The sequence below is a fragment of the Oncorhynchus gorbuscha genome, linkage group LG13 (assembly GCF_021184085.1).
Source record: "Oncorhynchus gorbuscha isolate QuinsamMale2020 ecotype Even-year linkage group LG13, OgorEven_v1.0, whole genome shotgun sequence".
NCBI classification, from domain to species: Eukaryota; Metazoa; Chordata; class Actinopteri; order Salmoniformes; family Salmonidae; genus Oncorhynchus; species Oncorhynchus gorbuscha.
The window spans coordinates 44,545,848-44,566,263 of record NC_060185.1 but is presented as its reverse complement, the minus strand read 5'-3'; the positions used below and the strand labels follow the sequence as shown (position 1 = coordinate 44,566,263).

Genomic DNA, 20,416 nt, shown 5'->3' with positions numbered 1-20,416 from the left:
TGGGCGGCCGGCCGTCACAAGACCCGAGATTTCATCTGGAGAGAGAGGGGAGAAAGAGGTCAGAGCACAGGGTAGGGCAGTGTGAGCAGAACCAGCGGTGTCGTTTGATTAGCAAACGAGGATCAGATGTCGTCGACCTTCTTTTCAAAATGGTTGACGAAGTCATCTGCAGAGAGGGAGGAGGGGGGGGAGGAGGATTCAGGAGGGAGGAGAAGGTGGCAAAGAGCTTCCTAGGGTTAGAGGCAGAAGCTTGGAATTTAGAGTGGTAGAAAGTGGCTTTAGCAGCAGAGACAGAAGAGGAAAATGTAGAGAGGAGGGAGCGAAAGGATGCCAGGTCCGCAGGGAGGTGAGTTTTCCTCCATTTCCGCGATTTAGTCTAAATGAGTTAACCTTACTTTTAGGCTATATCAAAAGCATTTAAATGCGTCCGAGTACGGCTTTCTGTTAAATATTTCAGATACAGAGAATGTCTCTATCCACAGTAAATGTTTACGTGAAATTTATGGGAAATGTTTCTATCCACCCACTAAATCTCTCTGTATGTTTTTCTCTGTAGTGAGCGTGAGGGCGTTGGATGTCACAGTGACCCAGAGCAGCATCCAGGTAGCCCGCGGCCAGGCGGCCATCTTGCCCTGCTCCTTCTCCACCAGCGCTGCCCTCAACAACCTCAACATTATCTGGATGGTCATCCCGCTGTCCAATGCCAATCAGCCCGAACAGGTAACCCTCCTCTAAACATGTGTATATGATCTGTGTAGTCTGTGTGCCTCAAAACCGCGTCAACCCTCTGAACTAAAGCCTAGGCATTAGCTGTTGAAAGTCTAAAGGTCTCAGGCAAGGTGGCCGGCCCATACGCCACCATCACATCCCTCTCCACAGTTCAATACACCTACGCCCTCTCCCTAACCAACAAAATCTCTCAACACAACTTTATTGACCAGCCAGACTGGTCAACTCAATGAGGATTTGTGAATATACTGTACTGTATTCCCATGTGACCCACATCAGTCACACTCGGACCATAATCACACCGCACGCATCGGTGCCAGGTCCCCTGGGTATTGTAGTGTTTTCAGCGCGGCATACGGCACATACAACACACGCCTGGCCCACCAGGCTAATCCGTGTGAACATGGCGCATGTGCAGACTTTATCTATAGCCGTGCCAGAACCGGATGTAAGCGGCTGCTCCTGTATGCCCAAAGACGGTTGCTGTTGCGTTGTAAGGCCATGAAACAAAGCACGCAGGTTTCTCCTGGCCCTTTGATTCGGTCTGATCTCCTCTCATCTGCAGCTGCAGGCGTCACAACCTCACCTGCCTCCAACACGTTTAACCTCATCCACATAACGTAATAATCTTCTGCACTAATTAACCTGGAGCAGCTGTTCACACCACACACACACACAGGCATACACACACAATCAGGCAGTGGAGCACACACATGCGTGAATGCACACACGCACACGCACACACATGCATACAATGAGAAGTAATAAACACACTTACATGACACACACACAGTAACCACACTCAGGAAAACGTACATAGAGGTGCATGCAACTGAAAGATATCCAATCTTATCCAAATGTGCACACACACGCACCATGCTCACACACCACACCTACACACAAGGTTGCACTGCACAGGTATGTACACAGAGGCTGTTTTGACACAGTCAAACGCACAGATGGAGAGTGATTTGCTAACGTAGAGCCATCGGATGTCTTAACCTCCTTCACGCCTGTCTGAGCACCCTTTTGGTGTAAACGACGAGGCTCGGGAAACATTGTGTCTGGATGATTCTAGCAGGAAGGAATTATTCCACCACATTCATTTGGTGACGTAGTCTCAGCGGAGTACAGATGTGTGTGTGTGTGTGTGTGTGTGTGTGTGTGCGTGTGCCACCTCAGGCTTTCAGGCACCATGACAACAGGAAGAAGACACAGTCAGCTCTAGGCTAGCACGACAACACCTCATCAGAACTACAGTATAGGTACAGTAAAGTATTGAAGACACCTACACTCATCAACTTGGGTGAAGTAGTTTGCGTGCAGCACAAGCATGTGAAATTGGCCACACGCTGCAATAGATACAGTATGTTTTGAGTCAATACCAGTAGAACATTTCCCGGTAACAAGCTAGTAAATACATACAGTTATGACCTAATATGCTTACCTCTTAACTCGAACTTTTTTGTATTTTCTTGCAAAACATAATTAACATCGGTAAGAACTGTGTCCTTGTCTGCAGTTGCTATGCTTATTAAAGCTTAGTTACAGAAGTTGTTCCCTAAGAGTTATATTGGAATAGTACCAGTGATATAAAGGTATTGCCGTAATCCATACCAGCATTTTGTGCCTGTGCCACAGTGAACGTTTGTGACACACACATGATTCTTTGTAGAAAACAGACTACAATGAAAAGCATACGGCCATGTTGAAGGCCTACGTTTTTGTCACGTGTTAAGTTTGATCACAGTATTCCGTCCCATGATCTTTAGATTATAGAAAAAATGATATGATTTAACATTCATCTATAGGATTTTTGTCTTTCTAAAAGAACCACGGGAGTCTTTTGGACGTCAACATTCTTATGTTGGGACTGCGGAATGAAAGGCAGCCTTTACGATGCACGCTAACTCGTACTCACTTACCATGCATAGGCCTATGCTTACCTGTTTGTTTACCAGTGCAGACTCTCTCTGACTGCTCCGTGTATTTGGTATCTTTTAGACCATCCCTGAGGTTATGAATAAGATATAAATAAGATGTTGACAGAGTTCAGTTCACCCGGCTCTAGATTAAACGTGAGAACATCAGTGGTTCTCCCAAAACACTCAACACTCGTAAACCATCAACCTTTTAGGCTGACTGACGATCCGATGCTTCAGCTCCCTTCACAAAAGATTCGAATTCTTCTGTTTGTTTACTCTAATCCTCCGTGTTTAGCCTCGGATTAAAGGGGCAAACTGCAGTAGCTACGTGCATTGTTGGACTGATATGTACCCATTTGATTCTTGAAGAATATCCCTTATTAATGCCTCATGAGCTTAGTTCAACTGTCGTACCCCATCAGGACCGCCCCAAAAATGTATTCCAATGTTTATAAAACAAAGTAAATGTAAACAAAACCAGTATAGCCTCAAAATATGGTTTAAGCTAAACATTTGATGGCATTGGTGGTCAGTACTTGCGTCCATAGCTCTGTCGATGAATTTCAGAGTGGTTCCATTTCTCCAACCCCGTCCCTCAGCTTTTTAACGAAACGGTGGTGGGGAGAACGCTTTGTTGTTGTCTCAACCGCTGATTGATACTTTAAGGCAGAACGCGTGCGGATGGTGAGGGCCTGGTATGTAGAGCCTTGGAAATGAATCTGTCCATTCTTCTTGACTCCCTAATAAAACACGGCTGTATCCTGATGCTAGGTGTTACAGGAAGTATAGGAGATGATCCAGACCGGGGTCCTATTCACCAGGCATGAAACGGAAAAAAAACGGTCCGAAACTATCTGAACTTGCCCGATAAGAAATGCTTGTTTTGAACTTTTTGCAATGTTTTGCTTCATGTTGTGCCTTAATAAATGCAACCTATGTCATGTCTGATGAGTGTTGGGAGTGGGGTTGTTCAGTGGTTTACAGGCTGTTTGACGGGATGGGAAGGCAGAGGGATATGGAGCTGGACATGGTCTTCGGGGCCAGGCCAGTTCTTACTAGGGATCACCGCCATCTGCACACTGTCCATGACCTCTTTTCCCGGCTACGCGTTAGGTCACCAAGGAGGTCACACGAGAGTGAAGGGTGATCTCACGCACGCACACACACACATAAATACAGAGTGGCTGCTGCGGTTGCGGGTGCGTTTTGGGTCTCATCACAGCTGAAGGGCTGCCTATTCATCTGCACATAAGAGGACAAAGCGTACAGCGCTCAGGAAATTGCGGCTCCGCAATTGACATGCAGTAAAGCAGCAGTGTGGAGGGAGAGATGGAGGGAGGAAGGGAGAGGGCAGAACATCAGCCCTACTGAGACGGTTCTGTGGCTCCCTGGGTCCTTTGAACGGAACAGTTCAATGGGGTTTCTTTCAAACAACGCTGAATAGCCTCCCTGATTCCCCAGCATGCTTTTGTGTGCCTGGCTGAAGGGTTAGGTGTTTTTTTGATTTATTTAGAAGGTGCACACAAATGGCTGCTTCTTTCAGAGTTCAAAGCAACAAAACGCATTTGAACATCCCGGACTCTCAAACACGCAGCTCGGAAGAGCTCAAATCAACACGAGGTCTCATTTCAATAGTACTTCTTTTTTTGGGGGATGTTTGTCCACTTTGGCATCACTTTTCTGAAGAGAAATTGCATTGCTGATGAATTGATCATGTCATGTCATACCATAGTTACCGTAGTTACTATGGTACCATAGTTACTATAGTTTGGTGTTTTAGTTCCTTGTTGTGTATCATTGTAACAGTATGTTGACCACTAAGCTGTGCATGGAAGTTGCTCTTAAATTCATGCTTGTTGTAATGTAAAATACATGTATAGTTCAGCACATTTCGAAATGATCATTCTGTATATTATTATCCAAGAACAACCATGTTGTACGACGGCTGGACCACCTTCCATCCTTCCAGCTGTCAAATGATGCTTCAGTGTATACTGCAACACTACGTCGCCCTCTTGTGAATATTTGTTGCACCTGCAGTCTTTCGTGTGCAGAATCCTCATGGACTCACTTGCCTGGCTGGTGATTCTCTGTTGACTTATCTCTAGTGTTTACCAGAGAAAGGCTTTTTTAGAACTTTATATGATTACATTACTTCGGCTTCCGAGTGGAGCAGCGGTCTAAGGCACTGCATCCCACTGCTAGAGGCGTCACTACAGACACCCTGGTTCCACTCCAGGCTGCATCACAACCGCCCGGGATTGGGAGTCCCATAAGGAGGAAAGTAATTGGCCCAGGTTTGGCCGGTGTAGGCCGTCATTGTAAATAAGAATTTGTTCTTAACTCAAATCAAATCAAATGTATTTGTCACATACACATGGTTAGCAGATGTTAATGCGAGCGTAGCGAAATGCTTGTGCTTCTAGTTCCGACAATGCAGTAATAACCAACGAGTAATCTAACCTAACAATTCCAAAACTACTACCTTATACACACAAGTGTAGGGATAAAGAATATGTACATAAAGATATATGAATGAGTGATGGTACAGAACGGCATAGGCAAGATGCAGTAGATGGTAAGGAGTACAGTATAAACATATGAGATGAGTAATGTAGGGTATGTAAACAAAGTGGCATAGTTTAAAGTGGCTAGTGATACATGTATTACATAAAGATTGAGTAGATTATATAGGGTACAGTATATACATATACATATGAGATGAGTAATGTAGGGCATGTAAACATTATATTAAGTAGCATTGTTTAAAGTGGCTAGTGATATATTTTACATCAATTTCCATCAATTCCCATTATTAAAGTGGCTGGAGTTGAGTCAGTGTGTTGGCAGCAGCCACTCAATGTTGGCTGTTTAACATTCTGATGGCCTTGAGATAGAAGCTGTTTTTCAGTCTCTCGGTCCCTGCTTTGATGCACCTGTACTGACCTCGCCTTCTGGATGATAGCGGGGTGAACAGGCAGTGGCTCGGGTGGTTGTTGTCCTTGATGATCTTTATGGCCTTCCTGTGACATCGGGTGGTGTAGGTGTCCTGGAGGGCAGGTAGTTTGCCTCCGGTGATGCGTTGTGCAGACCTCACTACCCTCTGGAGAGCCTTACAGTTGTGGGGGCAGAGCAGTTGCCGTACCAGGCGGTGATACAGACAGGATGCTCTCGATTGTGCATCTGTAGAAGTTTGTGAGTGCTTTTGGTGACAAGCCAAATTTCTTTAGCCTCTTGAGGTTGAAGAGGCGCTGCTGCGCCTTCTTCACGACGCTGTCTGTGTGGGTGGACCAATTCAGTTTGTCCGTGATGTGTCTGCCGAGGAACTTAACTTTACTACCCTCTCCACTACTGTGGATAGGGGGGTGCTCCCTCTGCTGTTTCCTGAAGTCCACAATCATCTCCTTTGTTTTGTTGACTGTGAGGTTATTTTCCTGACACCACACTCCGAGGGCCCTCACCTCCTCCCTGTAGGCCGTCTCATCGTTGTTGGTAATCAAGCCTACCATTGTAGTGTCGTCCGCAAACTGGATGATTGAGTTGGAGGCGTGCATGGCCACACAGTCACGCAGTGGCCACGCAGTCATGGGTGAACAGGGAGTACAGGAGAGGGCTCAGAACGCACCCTTGTGGGGCCCCAGTGTTGAGGATCAACGGGGTGGAGATGTTGTTACCTACCCTCACCACTGACTTGCCTAGTTAAATAAAAAAGCAGTGATTGTTTTCAGATTTAAGATACTGTCATATCCTTTATTTCCCCAAGATCCAACAATTCAGACATTATGTTTGTGCATCAATTGACATCAAAGTAATGTATTTTCCGCTGCTAACCCAGGATGGACACAGTTGGCCACAGTTTCCTAAAGTCACACCTGGATGTACAGTGACAGGAAACGACTGATGTTCCATAGAAGGTAGGTCTTTGGCACATCCTAGAAAAAGAACAGAAAGACCTGCACACTGCACGTTCCTAATGACCACCTAATGACCGACCCACATCTATCCATAGGGCTCTTCGTTAGGTCAAACTAATGATATTCCATAGAAACGGAGTGAGTGAATCTCTGCCTTTTTGTCTTTCTTATTGCAGGTGATCATCTACCAAGGTGGCCAAGTGTTCAGTCTAGCCAACCACTTGAATGGCCGGGTGGGTTTCGTGGCCACCATGCCCAGCACAAGTGCCTCTATCTTCATCAACAACACCCAGCTGTCAGACACGGGGACCTACCAGTGCCTGGTCAACAACCTCCCCGACAGAGGGGGGCGCAACATCGGGGTCATCGGCCTCACCGTGCTGGGTAAAACACTCACTGCTGCATTAGAATTACAATTAAGGAGTTGCATACTATGCATATGTAGCCTGGCCACTATAACTTGACTATTGACCAGGCTACAGAGCCTACTGTGATACAAATGGACGCATTAAAACTAGGAAGTGTAAACGCATTGCATATTGTAAGAATTCTGTCGTATGATATGAGCTTATTATTTTGACTAATGAGTCTCCTAAGCTGGTTTTAAAGATGACTCTTACAGCGTGTTGGCACACCACAGTTCAGTATGTGTGTGCTATAAAAACAAGACCTGCTTTGGATAAGAGCATCTATTATATTTCTCAAATGTAACGTAAAATGTAAGACCCGATGCCTCTTCGGTAGGCTAGGATCTGTCTGTGCTGATCGACAAGGTACTAACCATACCCCTCTCTCTCCCTCCGGTTTCTCCAGTGCCCCCCTCGGTGCCTGCATGCCGTGTCCAGGGCACGCTGGACGTGGGCGCTGACATCATGCTGATGTGCAACAGCGAGGAGGGGATCCCCACGCCCACCTACGCCTGGGAGAAGCTGGAGTCGCTGCCCAAGCTGCCCCACACCGCCATGCAAGGTATTAAACCCCTGGCCGTGGGCGTGCCCTTTTGCCCCACCTTCGCTGGTAAATCAACAGGTATCTTTGGTAACGTCACCGTGGCCCAGCCCATCCGCCCCCAACTCTGCCCCTCAGGGTGCCACCACCCACCTTGGTCCAGTTCAGGGCCTGCATTCACAAAGCGTCTCAGAGCAGGAGCTGGTCACGAGTTCCTGTCATTTTATTCATTATGATCTAAAAGGCAAACTGATGCTAGATCAGCAGTCCTACTCTGAGAAGTTTTTTATTTAATGCGGACCCAGTTTTGTGTGTGTGTGTGTGTGTGTGCCGTGCAGTGCAGTGGCCTCTCCTCTCTCTCTCCAGCTGTGTCATCACAGCACAGTGTGATTCTTACCGTACTATACTTCTGCTCACTTCAACACAAGGCTACCCTCGACAAGGACCAATCGGCTTAGGTTTCCTTCATTACTCCTCCTCCTGTCAGTCTTTGTTGTTTTACACAGTAGATATCAACTGTACCAACACTGCCACCATGATATCTGTCTGCAAAACAGCCCATGTTGCAGAAAAAATGGTACTGGTGAAATCTAGGATAGTAATCTGGATTTAGTGCTTATGTGATTTGTTCCATGCTCTTGTGGTAGCCTTTAGTGTAAGGCAGTAGTGTAATATAACGTAATACTCCATAAAGTATCAGACGTGTGAACAATGGCGCTGTAGCTGGGTTTATATCAGCAAGGTACTACATAATGTACAAAATATACACCAGCTGTTTTACGGTAAGTGATTTGGCGCCCCCTATTGGGGTTTCGCCAGTAGTCCCAGTTACAGTACCATATCCTAAAGCAAGTTGAATAATACTGTTACTTGAAGTAACATATCTGCATAATGCTGAATAAGCTTTGCTCAACAATTATTTCAACTGCCTAAATTATTTGAAATTATTTTGGTTATTTCAATTATGCAAGTAATGTGTGAATGTTTTGGAACACTTTACAAGCAAATATTTCCGTTAATCATTAGTCCTAAAGGAATTTCATGCATATTTAATCCCAATGCATTTGAATGAGATGTTTTTGTGTCCTGTCTATTTGTTCTGGGGTTGTGGATGTTGTATCCCCGGTGATGTTTAAACCCCAGACCAGATGCAAGGGACCGTAACACTGAGGAACATCAGTACCAGTACCTCTGGTCTGTACCAGTGTACAGCCTCCAACGCCATCGCCAAGAGCACCTGTCTACTCAACCTGCAGGTTGTGGCACGTAAGTACCCAACATAATGATGACATAAGCAGGGCTTTGTGCAGTATCATTCTGAATCAAATAAAAATAAACACTCTTGGAACGTATCAATGTTAAATCCTTTGAATACACATGTTATTGTTAAAAAGGGTTTCACTCTGGAAATACTCTAGATATTTTTTATTTTAAGAGCTAGATCAGCTTTAATATTGCAGATAGATTGTGGCGTCTATCAATGCAATTGTCTGCATCATTTCCAATAACCAATATACATTTTTTTTGTAAATAGATATATTATTTTAAATATATATTTTCCTTCTTTATTATTTTCCTCTAACCCTACCATCCCTCCCCTAATAGGAGTAAACTAATGGACAACAATAAATTGGCTTTACTTCCAGCTTATACAGTGGGGCAAAAAAGTATTTAGTCAGCCACCAATTGTGCAAGTTCTCCCGCTTAAAAAGATGAGAGAGGCCTGTAATTTTCATCATAGCTACACTTCAACTATGACAGACAAAATGAGAAAAAAATTCCAGAAAAATCACATTGTAGGATTTTTTATGAATTTATTTGCAAATTATTGTGGAAAATAAATATTTGGTCACCTACAAACAAGCAAGATTTCTGGCTCTCACAGTCCTGTAACTTCTTCTTTAAGAGGCTCCTCTGTCGTCCACTCGTTACCTGTATTAATGGCACCTGTTTGAACTTATCAGTATAAAAGACACCTGTCCACAACCTCAAACAGTCAGACGTGTCCCCCTGCTTAAGCCAGTACATGTCCAGGCCAGTCTGAAGTTTGCTAGAGAGCATTTGGATGATCCAGAAGAAGATTGGGAGAATGTCATATGGTTCAGATGAAACCAAAATATAACTTTTTGGTAAAAACCTCAACTCGCCGTGTTTGGAGGACAAAGAATGCTGAGTTGCATCCAAAGAATACCATACCTACTGTGAAGCATGGGGGTGAAAACATCATGCTTTGGGGCTGTTTGTCTGCAAAGGGACCCGGACGACTGATCCGTGTAAAGGAAAGAATGTATGGGGTCATGTATCGTGAGATTTTGAGTGAAAATCTCCAACATCAGCAAGGGCATTGAAGATGTAAGCATAACAATGATCCCAAACACACCGCTCGGGCAACAAAGGAGTGGCTTCGTAAGAAGCATTTCAAGGTCCTGGAGTGGCCTAGCCAGTCTCCAGATCTCAACCCCATAGAACATCTTTGGAGGGGGTTGAAAGTCCATGTTGCCCAGCAACAGCCCCAAAACATCACTGCTCTAGAGGACATCTGTATGGAGGAATGGGCCAAAATACCAGCAACAGTGTGTGAAAACCTTGAGAAGACTTACAGAAAACGTTTGACTTCTGTCATTGCCAACAAAGGGTATATAACAAAGTATTGAGATAAACTTTTGTTATTGACCAAATACTTATTTTCCACCATAATTTGCAAATAAATTAATTAAAAATGTGATTTTCTGGATTCTTTTGCTCATTTTGTCTGTCATAGTTGAAGTGTACCTATGATGAAAATTACAGGCCTCTCTCATCTTTTTAAGTGGGAAACTTGCACAATTGGTGGCTAACTAAATACTTTTTTGCCCCACTGTACATACTACATCAATTTCACAGACGGTATATTTTATATTAGTTATGTGTGTTTTTAGTCCCAGCCTTCAGCTACTCTAGGAAAACGTTGTTCCCACGCTCCCCCTCTCCCAATTCCACCCCTGCCAGAGGGTAGTAACACTGTCACCTGAGTTACTGCTACTGCACTCGCCTGACCCTGCCTTAGAGTAGACAGTCACTGATACCACTGACAACTTCAGTGAGTGGCTCGTTTGGGGTTTGTGATTGTTTAAAGGAGTAAATGGCATGTCACCAGTTGTCACTGGCTGTGGTGAGTGCTCTGACAGAGGCTCGGGGGGCTGTCTGTTTGTCAAGGAGGCGACCCACTGTTAGATCAGGAGAGTGATCCTATAAAAGCTTTATCGCCACTCAGCCATCTGTTCAGCCTTAAACAATGAAAGCATCATTCTCTCAGCGTATGTTGCAGCATGTATGATTAAACACCCGCCACTGTGCTGTTCCCTCTGAGTTGTAGGACAACAGACAGAGCAAAACTGCCCTCGTAGTGGAAGAAGCTAGCATGAATACACGTCTAAAGTTGTGGTTTTTAAAACTCACAATCAAATCATTTGCTGATGAAAGCACAATGGTACTGGTTTCGTAGGTTGTATGGTACAGATATTATGGTCAAATTCAAACGTCCTAATAGACATACAGCCACATTAAATCACACTTCAGGCCACTTAAATCTTTCCCCCAATTCACTATGGTAGCAGAATAGAACCATTTGCATCCATGGATATATTCAACGTACTGTATTATCAAGTACCTTTGAGGATGCAGACGAAAAGTGACCTGATCAAATAGACAGTGGCCACTGTGTGTATTTAACTCATTATGAAAGAAAATGCAGACAGTACAAACACAGCTTTTCCTCCCCCTCCATCTCTCTTTAGTGTTTATCTGGGGGGGTACATCATTACTTCCTGGAGAACCACAGGGCATGTGGTTGGCGTTCAAACTAAGCTCCTCAATGTTTTATTCATGTCATAATGCAGGCCTTACTAGAGTGGCTTCGCTCCACGGATGAATAGGTGTTTGTGCTGTGGCTCAGGAGCTAGCAGTATTGAAAGTAGCTGTTGTAGAGGCATGACCGGTCGTTCGTGACCTGGGTCCCGTTCATCAGTGCACACCACAGCAAAACGTTTTGTATCGGAGAACAAAGTCGTTCATATTGGAGAGGTTCATCCCTGTTTCAGTCCATCTTCTTCTGTGTTGTACTTAACGAACGTGACTTAGTCTCTCTCTCTCTCTCTCTCTCTCTCTCTCTCTCTCTCTCTCTCTCTCTCTCTCTCTCTCTCTCTCTCTCTCTCTCTCTCTCTCTCTCTCTCTCTCTCTCTCTTTCTCCCCTGGCCCTTCAGCCCAGCCCCAGAGTGTGGGTCTCATAGCTGGCACCATCGCCACGGGCGTGCTGGCTGTCATCATCTGCTCCTTACTGGTGCTGGTGACACTCTTCTACTGGAAGAACAAGAACAAATACGAGGAGGAGGAGATACCCAACGAGATCAGGTGGGTCTTTCATTGTATTCCTTCTTTCTGCCGTTTGCCACACATCTCTGTCAACACACTGGTCTAAACATTAGAACCTGAACTCATCACAACTGTTCTGGTGCCGTGCATTTGATAGGCTACACAGAGTATGTAGTAGATAAGTCTTGAAAACGGAGATATACTGTATCCTTGAAATGGTACGATTACCCCTTTGGAGTCAGTTTTATCCATGTGTTCACGGCGTTCAAACTTCAAACTCACCAACATTCTCTTCATCATACCCCAATTTTTCATTTCAAACACCGTGTGAATTCTCCGTCGCTTGTTTAAATGGCCTGCCTATTCTTCCCCTAAATGAGATCATAAATCAATTTGAAGATAAATCATTGTTGAAATGTTTCAGCTCTGAGCTAGTGGGATAACATCTGCCTCATTTGGGTGTTGATAATGTCCCTGAATTGAAATGTGGTCTGTGTGTGGTACCGCTTCATGTACACCACTGACATTTACCATGTTCTCTAACTCCATTGATCAGGACCAAGCTGTGGAAGTGAATGTCACACCTCTTAGAGTGATACCAATTTGAAGAATGGATCCTCCTAAACCGTTTGTTGCTGTTGTTTGTCATTCCAGTTGTAACCGCTTGTCTTTGTTTTGTCATTTAGCACATCCCAATCATTGCAAGCACTATTCCGGCTAGATGATACCATGCATTTATAATACAAGTGAACATTAGTTGTGGTTGTTGATCAAACACAACAGGGCCACTGTGGCTCATCTGAAGCCAGAAGTAAATCTTGTCTCTCTGGCTCATGTTGGTTTTCCAAAAGGTGCCCCCTATAGCTGTTTAACTATTCATTTCTAAGCCCGAAATAAGACAAGGCACGTGCCAATTGAATACACTGTCTCACTTACATCCCGTTGTTACATCTCCTACCCTACCAGTCTCACTACATTTCATCTGCGAAGAGAGAGAGAGCGTTCCAAACGCTGTTAGTGGAGATCAAACACAAAATCTTCTTGAAAATGTTTCCCCATGAAACACTGACTGCTCAGACTGGTGTTACGAATAGATCGATTTTCCTATTTAAAAACAACGTTTTTTAAAACCGACCCCAATGCTTGCAATGACAAGTCCATTTTGAGTCCATTTTCATTTGCAGTTCAGTCAAACATGAAGAAGAAGAAATGCCAGTGGAATTTAAGCAGCGGATTACATCATAGGGCATTGACGAAACAGTCAGAATTGGAAGGGAAACCTAATTGAGTATTAAGGCGATATTTGGATGTTCCAACACACTTGGTAACGTAAAAGCACCAAATACGTACATCACATATTATGATGTTGATAGAAATACGTTAAAAGGGTGAAGTATGACTTAAGAGATTGTTGGATATGAACACCTGTTAACACTCAATTTGAACCTCCTGTCATTTCTGTAGTCCCTATAGTGACCTCCCCTTGCCCTTTGTGCTTTACAGAGAGGACGACCTGCCCCCTAAGAGGTCGTCGTTAGTGAAAGCGTTTCACGCCGACGCCTCATCCTCGGAGAACGACACCCTGACGTCCACCAACACCTACAACAGCCGCTATTGGCACAACCCCAAGCCCAACTACGACACCAACTCCTACACCCGCCACAATGGTGACACACGCCAGACGTTCCCTACGGGGCAAGCGGGTCACACAGGTCAAACGGGGGGGACATGCAGCTCACACAGGACACGGGACACTGGCTCCGCCGGGCTCCGCCCCCCTGGCATGTCAGGCCTACTCCAATGGTAGCCACACCCTCCCCCCGCCCAAGACTCTGGTGGTCACCACCAACTCCGCCCCCTCCCCGCCCACCATGGTGCGCAGCAATGGCTCGGTCAGCCTGAAGCCCGTGACGGTGGCATCGCATGGCGGGTTCACGCACTCGTACGCCGTAAGCCAGGCCACGCTGGAGCGCATGGGCGCCGTGCCCGTCTTGGTGCCAGCCCAGAGCAGAGCAGGCTCTCTGGTCTAAAGTAAACTCTTACTGGGTTGCACCAGCCTGCCTCCCCACTTCGTCTCTGTTTCTCCCTTTTTTTTTACTCATTAAAGGGGATTTTACATTACCGACTTCATCTAATGCCAACGTCTCCAAGTACAGGATCCCGTTTGAAAGCAGCACCAGGTGTTCTATTGCTATTGGTTGGTTTTGTATCTTTTCTTGGGTGTGGTTTTCTCTCACTGGTTCCTTGCATTTAAATGGCTGTAACCAGTGGGATTATCGTACAAAAGTCACACATGATCATCTGACCTTTCAGGTGACTGTGACTGTGCGTTTTGGACTCATCACGACAGTGAGCATTAACCGTTTAATCTCTGTGTTTTAACCACACCTAGACGCTCCGAGCCCTGCAAGTCCCATAAAGAAGCATCCGAACGAGCATGTACTGTATATTCCATTGAAAACAAAGAACCGGATTCTTGCTATTATTTCATATCACTCAGCTATTGCGGTGATTATAATCGTTTTGTATCTTTTTTCTTTTTTTAAATGTCAGAGATGTTCTTTGATTCACTGTAGTGGTCTTACATGAACAGAACCATAGTGGTGGAAATGGCCTTAGAAGAGTAGAGAGTTACGGGGATTTCTGGTGAAGTACCAAATGGCAAAGACAACAGAATGGCACAACACAGTAGGCTGTTCCTTTGACTGGACAGGGGGTTTCTGATTCTGTCCATTAGCTCCGACTTCAACACGTTCATACGTTTTGTTTTGCACGGTAACACACTTTCATCGAAAAACTCCTCTGAAGTCATGCCATTACGAACAGTGTACACACATATATTTCTATGTCTTCATTATGGAACGGTCTTACCTATGCACCCCCCGTTACCTCTACAGCGTTACAAATGGGAGAGATGGAGCCTCTTCAGCACAAACCGGTAAGGGTTCGGAATTTACATTGATTCGGTCCAGTATTGGTAACTATGGTCTTACCTCAAGATCCCATTATGCTAAAACACCTCTCCCTGAAACTTGAATCTGCAGTTTGAGTCGTACTGACCGTGTTTTATGGAAATACGTGCTATTTTCAACCTGCTATTGATTTGTTTTAACAAAATCCAAATCTCACATCAGTGCTGTTCGACAAGAAAACATGGGGGATATCTTATTTCATACATCCTTTAAGAAAATGTATATTTAAAGGGGATTTCCCTTGAGAATGCTAACAATCACTGTTTTGTACCTACTGGAATTATTGTAACTACTGGTAGGCTAGGTTGTGAATTTAAGAATAATACATTTATTTTTTATTTTTAATCTCCAATGGATGCATATTTTACAACTCATGCAGCTTAATTTAAGAGGTCTATTCATTTCTGTTAACAGACTAAACTAAACTGGGTTTTGTAGAATGTTGTATTGTGTTTGTAAAGAAGGGATGTCGTTTTTATTTTATATTTTTTACAACTAGGTGTCCTCTGTGGGTGAAGCTGCATGTTTGGGCAGTGCAATTCATACAAAAATGACAAAGTATCACCGAAACCCGTATACTAAAATGACTGTCTGCGTCTGTTGATTGTAATAATGATTTAACATACATTTAATACATTCTCTACCAGTTGTTTTCCAGGGCACTTTGATTTCTTTCACAGCTACAAATTTAGCATTGAAATAAGTTAACTGAAGTATCCCCAATGATAGTTGAAAATGAAATGAATACCACCTGTTAATGAAACATCTAGGTTTGTTCCAGCAGTGTTGTAATGTGTTGCTATTGGAGGTAAGAACGCTTCGAGGACCATCTTTTTTTTTATACCTGAAACTAACTGCTGATTTAGGTTTTTATATTAATTTGCCAAAATTATCTGTCCTGCTCTTTGCATTTAAACTCTTATTAATATTGAACTTAATATCTCGCTCGAAAGACAAATTGTTTTGATATTGTGTGATATTACATTTAAAAAATTGTACTATTAATTTTAACCAACAAAAAAAACCCCACTTACTCCTGAGGGAAAAAAAAACATCTCTTGTATTTGGGGTCAGTAATCTTTCTCATTCAGTCTCTACATATACTGCACCCAATAATAGCTGTGGTCTCCACAGTATGAATTTGGCCATTCAATGTGCTCAAGTTAAGTGTTATTGAAGTTAATTGAAATATGCTCCAGTAAGAAGCCATTAGACGTAGTCAATTAAACCTCCTCAAGTAAAGCAATATGGATGGTGAGCAGAACTTTCCGTCCTGAAGCAATAAAGACCAACCAGGTGAAGCACATTAGGAGGACTGTTGATGTGAAAGATAGACCTTTATCAAACTGTTCCTTTTCAGTCACTCACTCAGCTCATTGGCTTATGTGTTGTCTCATTCCCTCCATCAGGGAACCAAGATTATATTCATAACTTAATCATGCGGCCATGAGACTAAAACACTGTTCAGTATTATCAGGTCATACGCACAACTTCGGAGAGTATTCTTTGAGTTTGTTTGGTGTTCAGAGACTTGTTTCAACGTCAGAGTGCATCCATATGATTTATGTATGTACTCTTTCATGTACAGTGCCTTCAGAAAGTATGCATACTCCTTGACTTGTTACACGTGTTGTGTTTCAGCCTGATTTGATTGAAAATTATTCACAGCCCTGAGTCAATACATGTTAGAATCACCTTTGGCCGTGATTACAGCTGTCAGTCTTCAAGAGCTTTGCACACCTGGATTGTTCAATATTTGCCCATTATTCTATTGAAAATTCTTCCAGCTCTGTCAAGTTTGTTATTGATCACTGCTACACTGCCATTTTCAAGTTTTGCCATAGATTTTCAAGCAGATTTAAGTCAGAACTGTAACTCGACCACTCAGGAACATTCACTGTCTTCTTGGTAAGCAACTCCAGTGTAGATTTCTGGCCTTGTGTTTTAAGTTATTGTCCTGCTGAAAGGTGAATTATTCTCCCAGTGTCTGGTGGAAAGCAGACTGAACCAGGTTTTCCTCTAGAATTTTGCCTGTGCTTGGCTCCATTCCATTTATTTCTTATCCTGAGAAACTCCCTAGCCCTTAATGATTACAAGCATACCCATAACATGATGCAGCCACCACTATGCTTGAAAATAATGTCTTGTATTGGATTTGCCCCAAACATAACACTTTGTATTCAGTATAAAAAGTTAATTGCTTTGCCACGTTGCAGTATTACTTTAGTAAGGATGCATGTTTGGAATATTTGTATTCTGTACAGGCTTCCTTCTTTTCACTCTGCCAATTAGGTTAGTATTGTGGAGTAACTACAATGTTGTTGATCCATCCTCAGTTCTCTCCTATCACAGCCATTAAACACTATAACTGGTTTAAAGTCACCATTGGCCTCATTGGGAAAGCCCTGAGCGGTTTGCTTCCTCTTTGGCAACTGAGTTGAGAAGGACACATGTGTCTTTGCAGTGACTGGGGTGTAATTGATACACCATCCAAAGTGTAATTAATAACTTCACAATGCTCAAAGGGATATTCAAGGTCAGCTTCTTTTTTTATACCCATCTACAAATAGGTGCCCTTCTTTGCGAGTCATTGGGAAACCTTCCCGGTCTTTGTGCTTGAATCTTTTTTTAAATTGACTGCTCGACTGAGGGACCTTACAGATCATTGTATGTGTAGGGTACAGAGATGAGGTAGTCGTTCAACAATCATGTTTAACACTATTATTGTACTCAGAGTGAGTTCATGCAACTTATTATGTGACTTGTTAAGCACATTTTTACTCCTGAACTTATTTAGGGCATAACAAAGGGGTTGAACACTTATTGACTCAAGACATTTCAGCTTTTCAGTTATAAATCATTTTTTTAAATGTTGAAAAACAGAATTCCACTTTGTGGGGTATTGTGTGTAGGCCAATACCAAAAAAATACATTTTAAATTCAGGCTGTAACACAACGAAATTTGGAAAAAGTCAAGGGGTGTGAATACTTTCTGAAGGCACTGTGTATGTACTCTGCTGATAACCCCGGGGTTGTTCACAAGCTTGTTGTGTCTGGTCACAGACAAGCACTCAACTGATCTTTAACAATTATTAAAGAGCCACAGGTTCAGGTCAGATGAGGTGAGCGCATCTGTTTCCTCTGTTAGACATCTCTTGGGGCGAATCCTAACTTCCACTTACATGTTTACTTAGTCATGCATTGATGTCAATGTGAGACAGAGTGAAAATTCAACTTAAAAGTTAGGATTTGTCCCATAATGACCCTGGCCCGAAACACAACTGCTTAAACTAGAAATGGAGAGGAGGGATAACCACAAAACCCAGACAAGTGATGGTGCATTGTCTACTGTGGCCATAAGTTCATCAGGTTGTGCTTATATAGATATTATATTGCCAATAGTAAACATTGTAAATATGTAAAATATGTATTGTACTTAACAGTTTGATTGATATGAAATATGACATTAACACTGGAAGTTGTAGTGAATAAATACTGTTAATACATTCTAACTGTAGTTGTGATCATTGACTTAGTCATTTTAAGACTTAGTTTTTTTTATGAGTACAGATGATCTTATTGGTAATAAACATTAGGAACTCCTTCCTAATATTAAGTTGCAACCCACCTGAATTCACCTGGTCAGTCTGTCATGGAAAGAGATGTTCCTAATGTTTTGTACACTCAGTGTATATCATTCTGTACAGCTGACCAGCTGGCAAGTGTCACAGACATTTTCAACCTATCCCTGACCTGGTCTGTAATACCAACTTGTGTCAAGCAGACCACCATTGTCACTCTGCCCAAGAACACCAAGGTAACCTGCCTTAATGACTATCGCCCCCCGTAGCACTCACATCTATAGTCATGAAATGCTTTGAAAGGCTGGACATGGCTCACAATCAACACCATCACCACAGACACCCTGGACCCACTCCAATTTGCATACCGCCCCCAAAACATTCACAGATGACGCAATCTCCATTGCATTCCATACCTTTGTAAGAATGCTGTTCATTGACGACAGCTTAACACCATAGTCCCCTCCCAGGCGGTGAGGGTAAGCAACAACACAGCTGCCACGCTGACCTCAAGACGCTACATAGGTAGTGAATACGGCCCAGTACATCACTGGGGCCAAACACCCTGCCATCCAGGACCTCTATACCAGGCGGTATCAGAAAAGGCCCCCAAAATTGTCAAAGACTACAGACACACAAGCCATAGACTGTTCACTCTTCCATCGAATGGCAACCGGTACCAGCCTGGAACCAACAGGATCCTGGACAGCTTCTACACCGAAGCCATAAGACTGCTAAATATAATTTCAAAAGGCTACTTTGACTACCTACGTTGACCCTTTTATGCACTGACTCTATGCACACACACTGGACTCTGCTCACACATACAGTACCAGTCAAAAGTTTGGACACACATACTCATTCATTGTTTTGGTATACAGAAGATAGCCCTATTTGGTAAAAGACCAAGTCCATATTATGGCAAGAACAGCTCAAATATGCAAAAAGAAATGACAGTCCATCATTACTTTAAGACATGCAGGTCAGTCAATCTTGAAAATGTCAAGAACTTTGAAAGTTTCTTCAAGTGCAGTCGCAAAAACCATCAAGTGCTATGATGAAACTGACTCTCATCAGGACCGCCACAGGAAAGGAAGACCCAGAGTTACCTCTGCTGAGGAGGAAAAGTTCATTAGAGTTACCAACCTCAGATTGCAGCCCAAATAAATGCTTCACATTTATTAAAGTAACAGACACATCTCAACATGAACTGTTCAGAGGATACCGTGTGAATCAGGCCTTCATGGTCAAATTGCTGCAAAGAAACCACTACTAAAGGACACCAATAAGAAGAAGAGACTTTCTTTGAACAAGAAACACGAGCAATGGACATTAGACCGGTGGAAATCTGCATTTGGTCTGATGAGTCCAAATTTGAGATTTTTGGTTCCAACCGCTTTCTCTTTGAGACGAAGAGTAGATGAACAAATGACCTCCACATGTGTGGTTACCACCATGAAGCATGGAGGAGGTGTGATGGTGTAGGGGTGCTTTGCTGGTGACACTGTCGGATGTATTTATAATTCAAGTCACACTTAACCAGCATGGCTACCACAGCATTCTGCCTCCACAATCACCCAAACTCAACCCAATTGAGATGGTTTGGGATGAGTTGAACCGCAGAGTGATGGAAAATCTGCTAACAAGTGTTCAGCATAAGGGAACTCCTTCAAGACTGTTGGAAAATAATTCCAGGTGAAGCTGGTTGAGAGAATGCCAAGTGTGTGCAAAGCTGTCATTAAGGCAAAAGGGTGGCTACTTTGAAGAATCCAAAATGTAAAATATATGTTGATTTGTTTAACATTTTTTGGTTACTACATGATTTCATGTGTGTTATTTCATAGTTTTGATGTCTTCACTATTACTCTACAATAGAAAATAGAAAATAGTCTAAATAAAAACTCTTGAATGAGTAGGTTTGTCGAAACTTTTGACTGGTACTCTACTTACACCCCCAACACACATGCATGCAGATGACACACACACAAACTTTCACA

At 43.3% G+C, this 20,416-nt stretch overlaps 1 protein-coding gene across 1 annotated transcript in view; it reads left to right on the top strand.

Annotated features, from left to right (window-relative positions):
• Nucleotides 1-17,046, top strand: part of LOC123992960 (immunoglobulin superfamily member 11-like) — a 93,085-nt gene extending 76,039 nt beyond the window's left edge. The window contains exons 2-8 of the mRNA XM_046294629.1: nucleotides 557-720; nucleotides 6,745-6,952; nucleotides 7,382-7,537; nucleotides 8,660-8,782; nucleotides 11,758-11,905; nucleotides 13,370-13,569; nucleotides 13,601-17,046. Of these exons, the coding sequence (XP_046150585.1) occupies nucleotides 557-720; nucleotides 6,745-6,952; nucleotides 7,382-7,537; nucleotides 8,660-8,782; nucleotides 11,758-11,905; nucleotides 13,370-13,569; nucleotides 13,601-13,896 (1,295 nt within the window). The 3' untranslated portion in view covers nucleotides 13,897-17,046. The remainder of the gene's footprint in view (nucleotides 1-556; nucleotides 721-6,744; nucleotides 6,953-7,381; nucleotides 7,538-8,659; nucleotides 8,783-11,757; nucleotides 11,906-13,369; nucleotides 13,570-13,600) is intronic.
• Nucleotides 17,047-20,416: the final 3,370 nt, after the last annotated feature.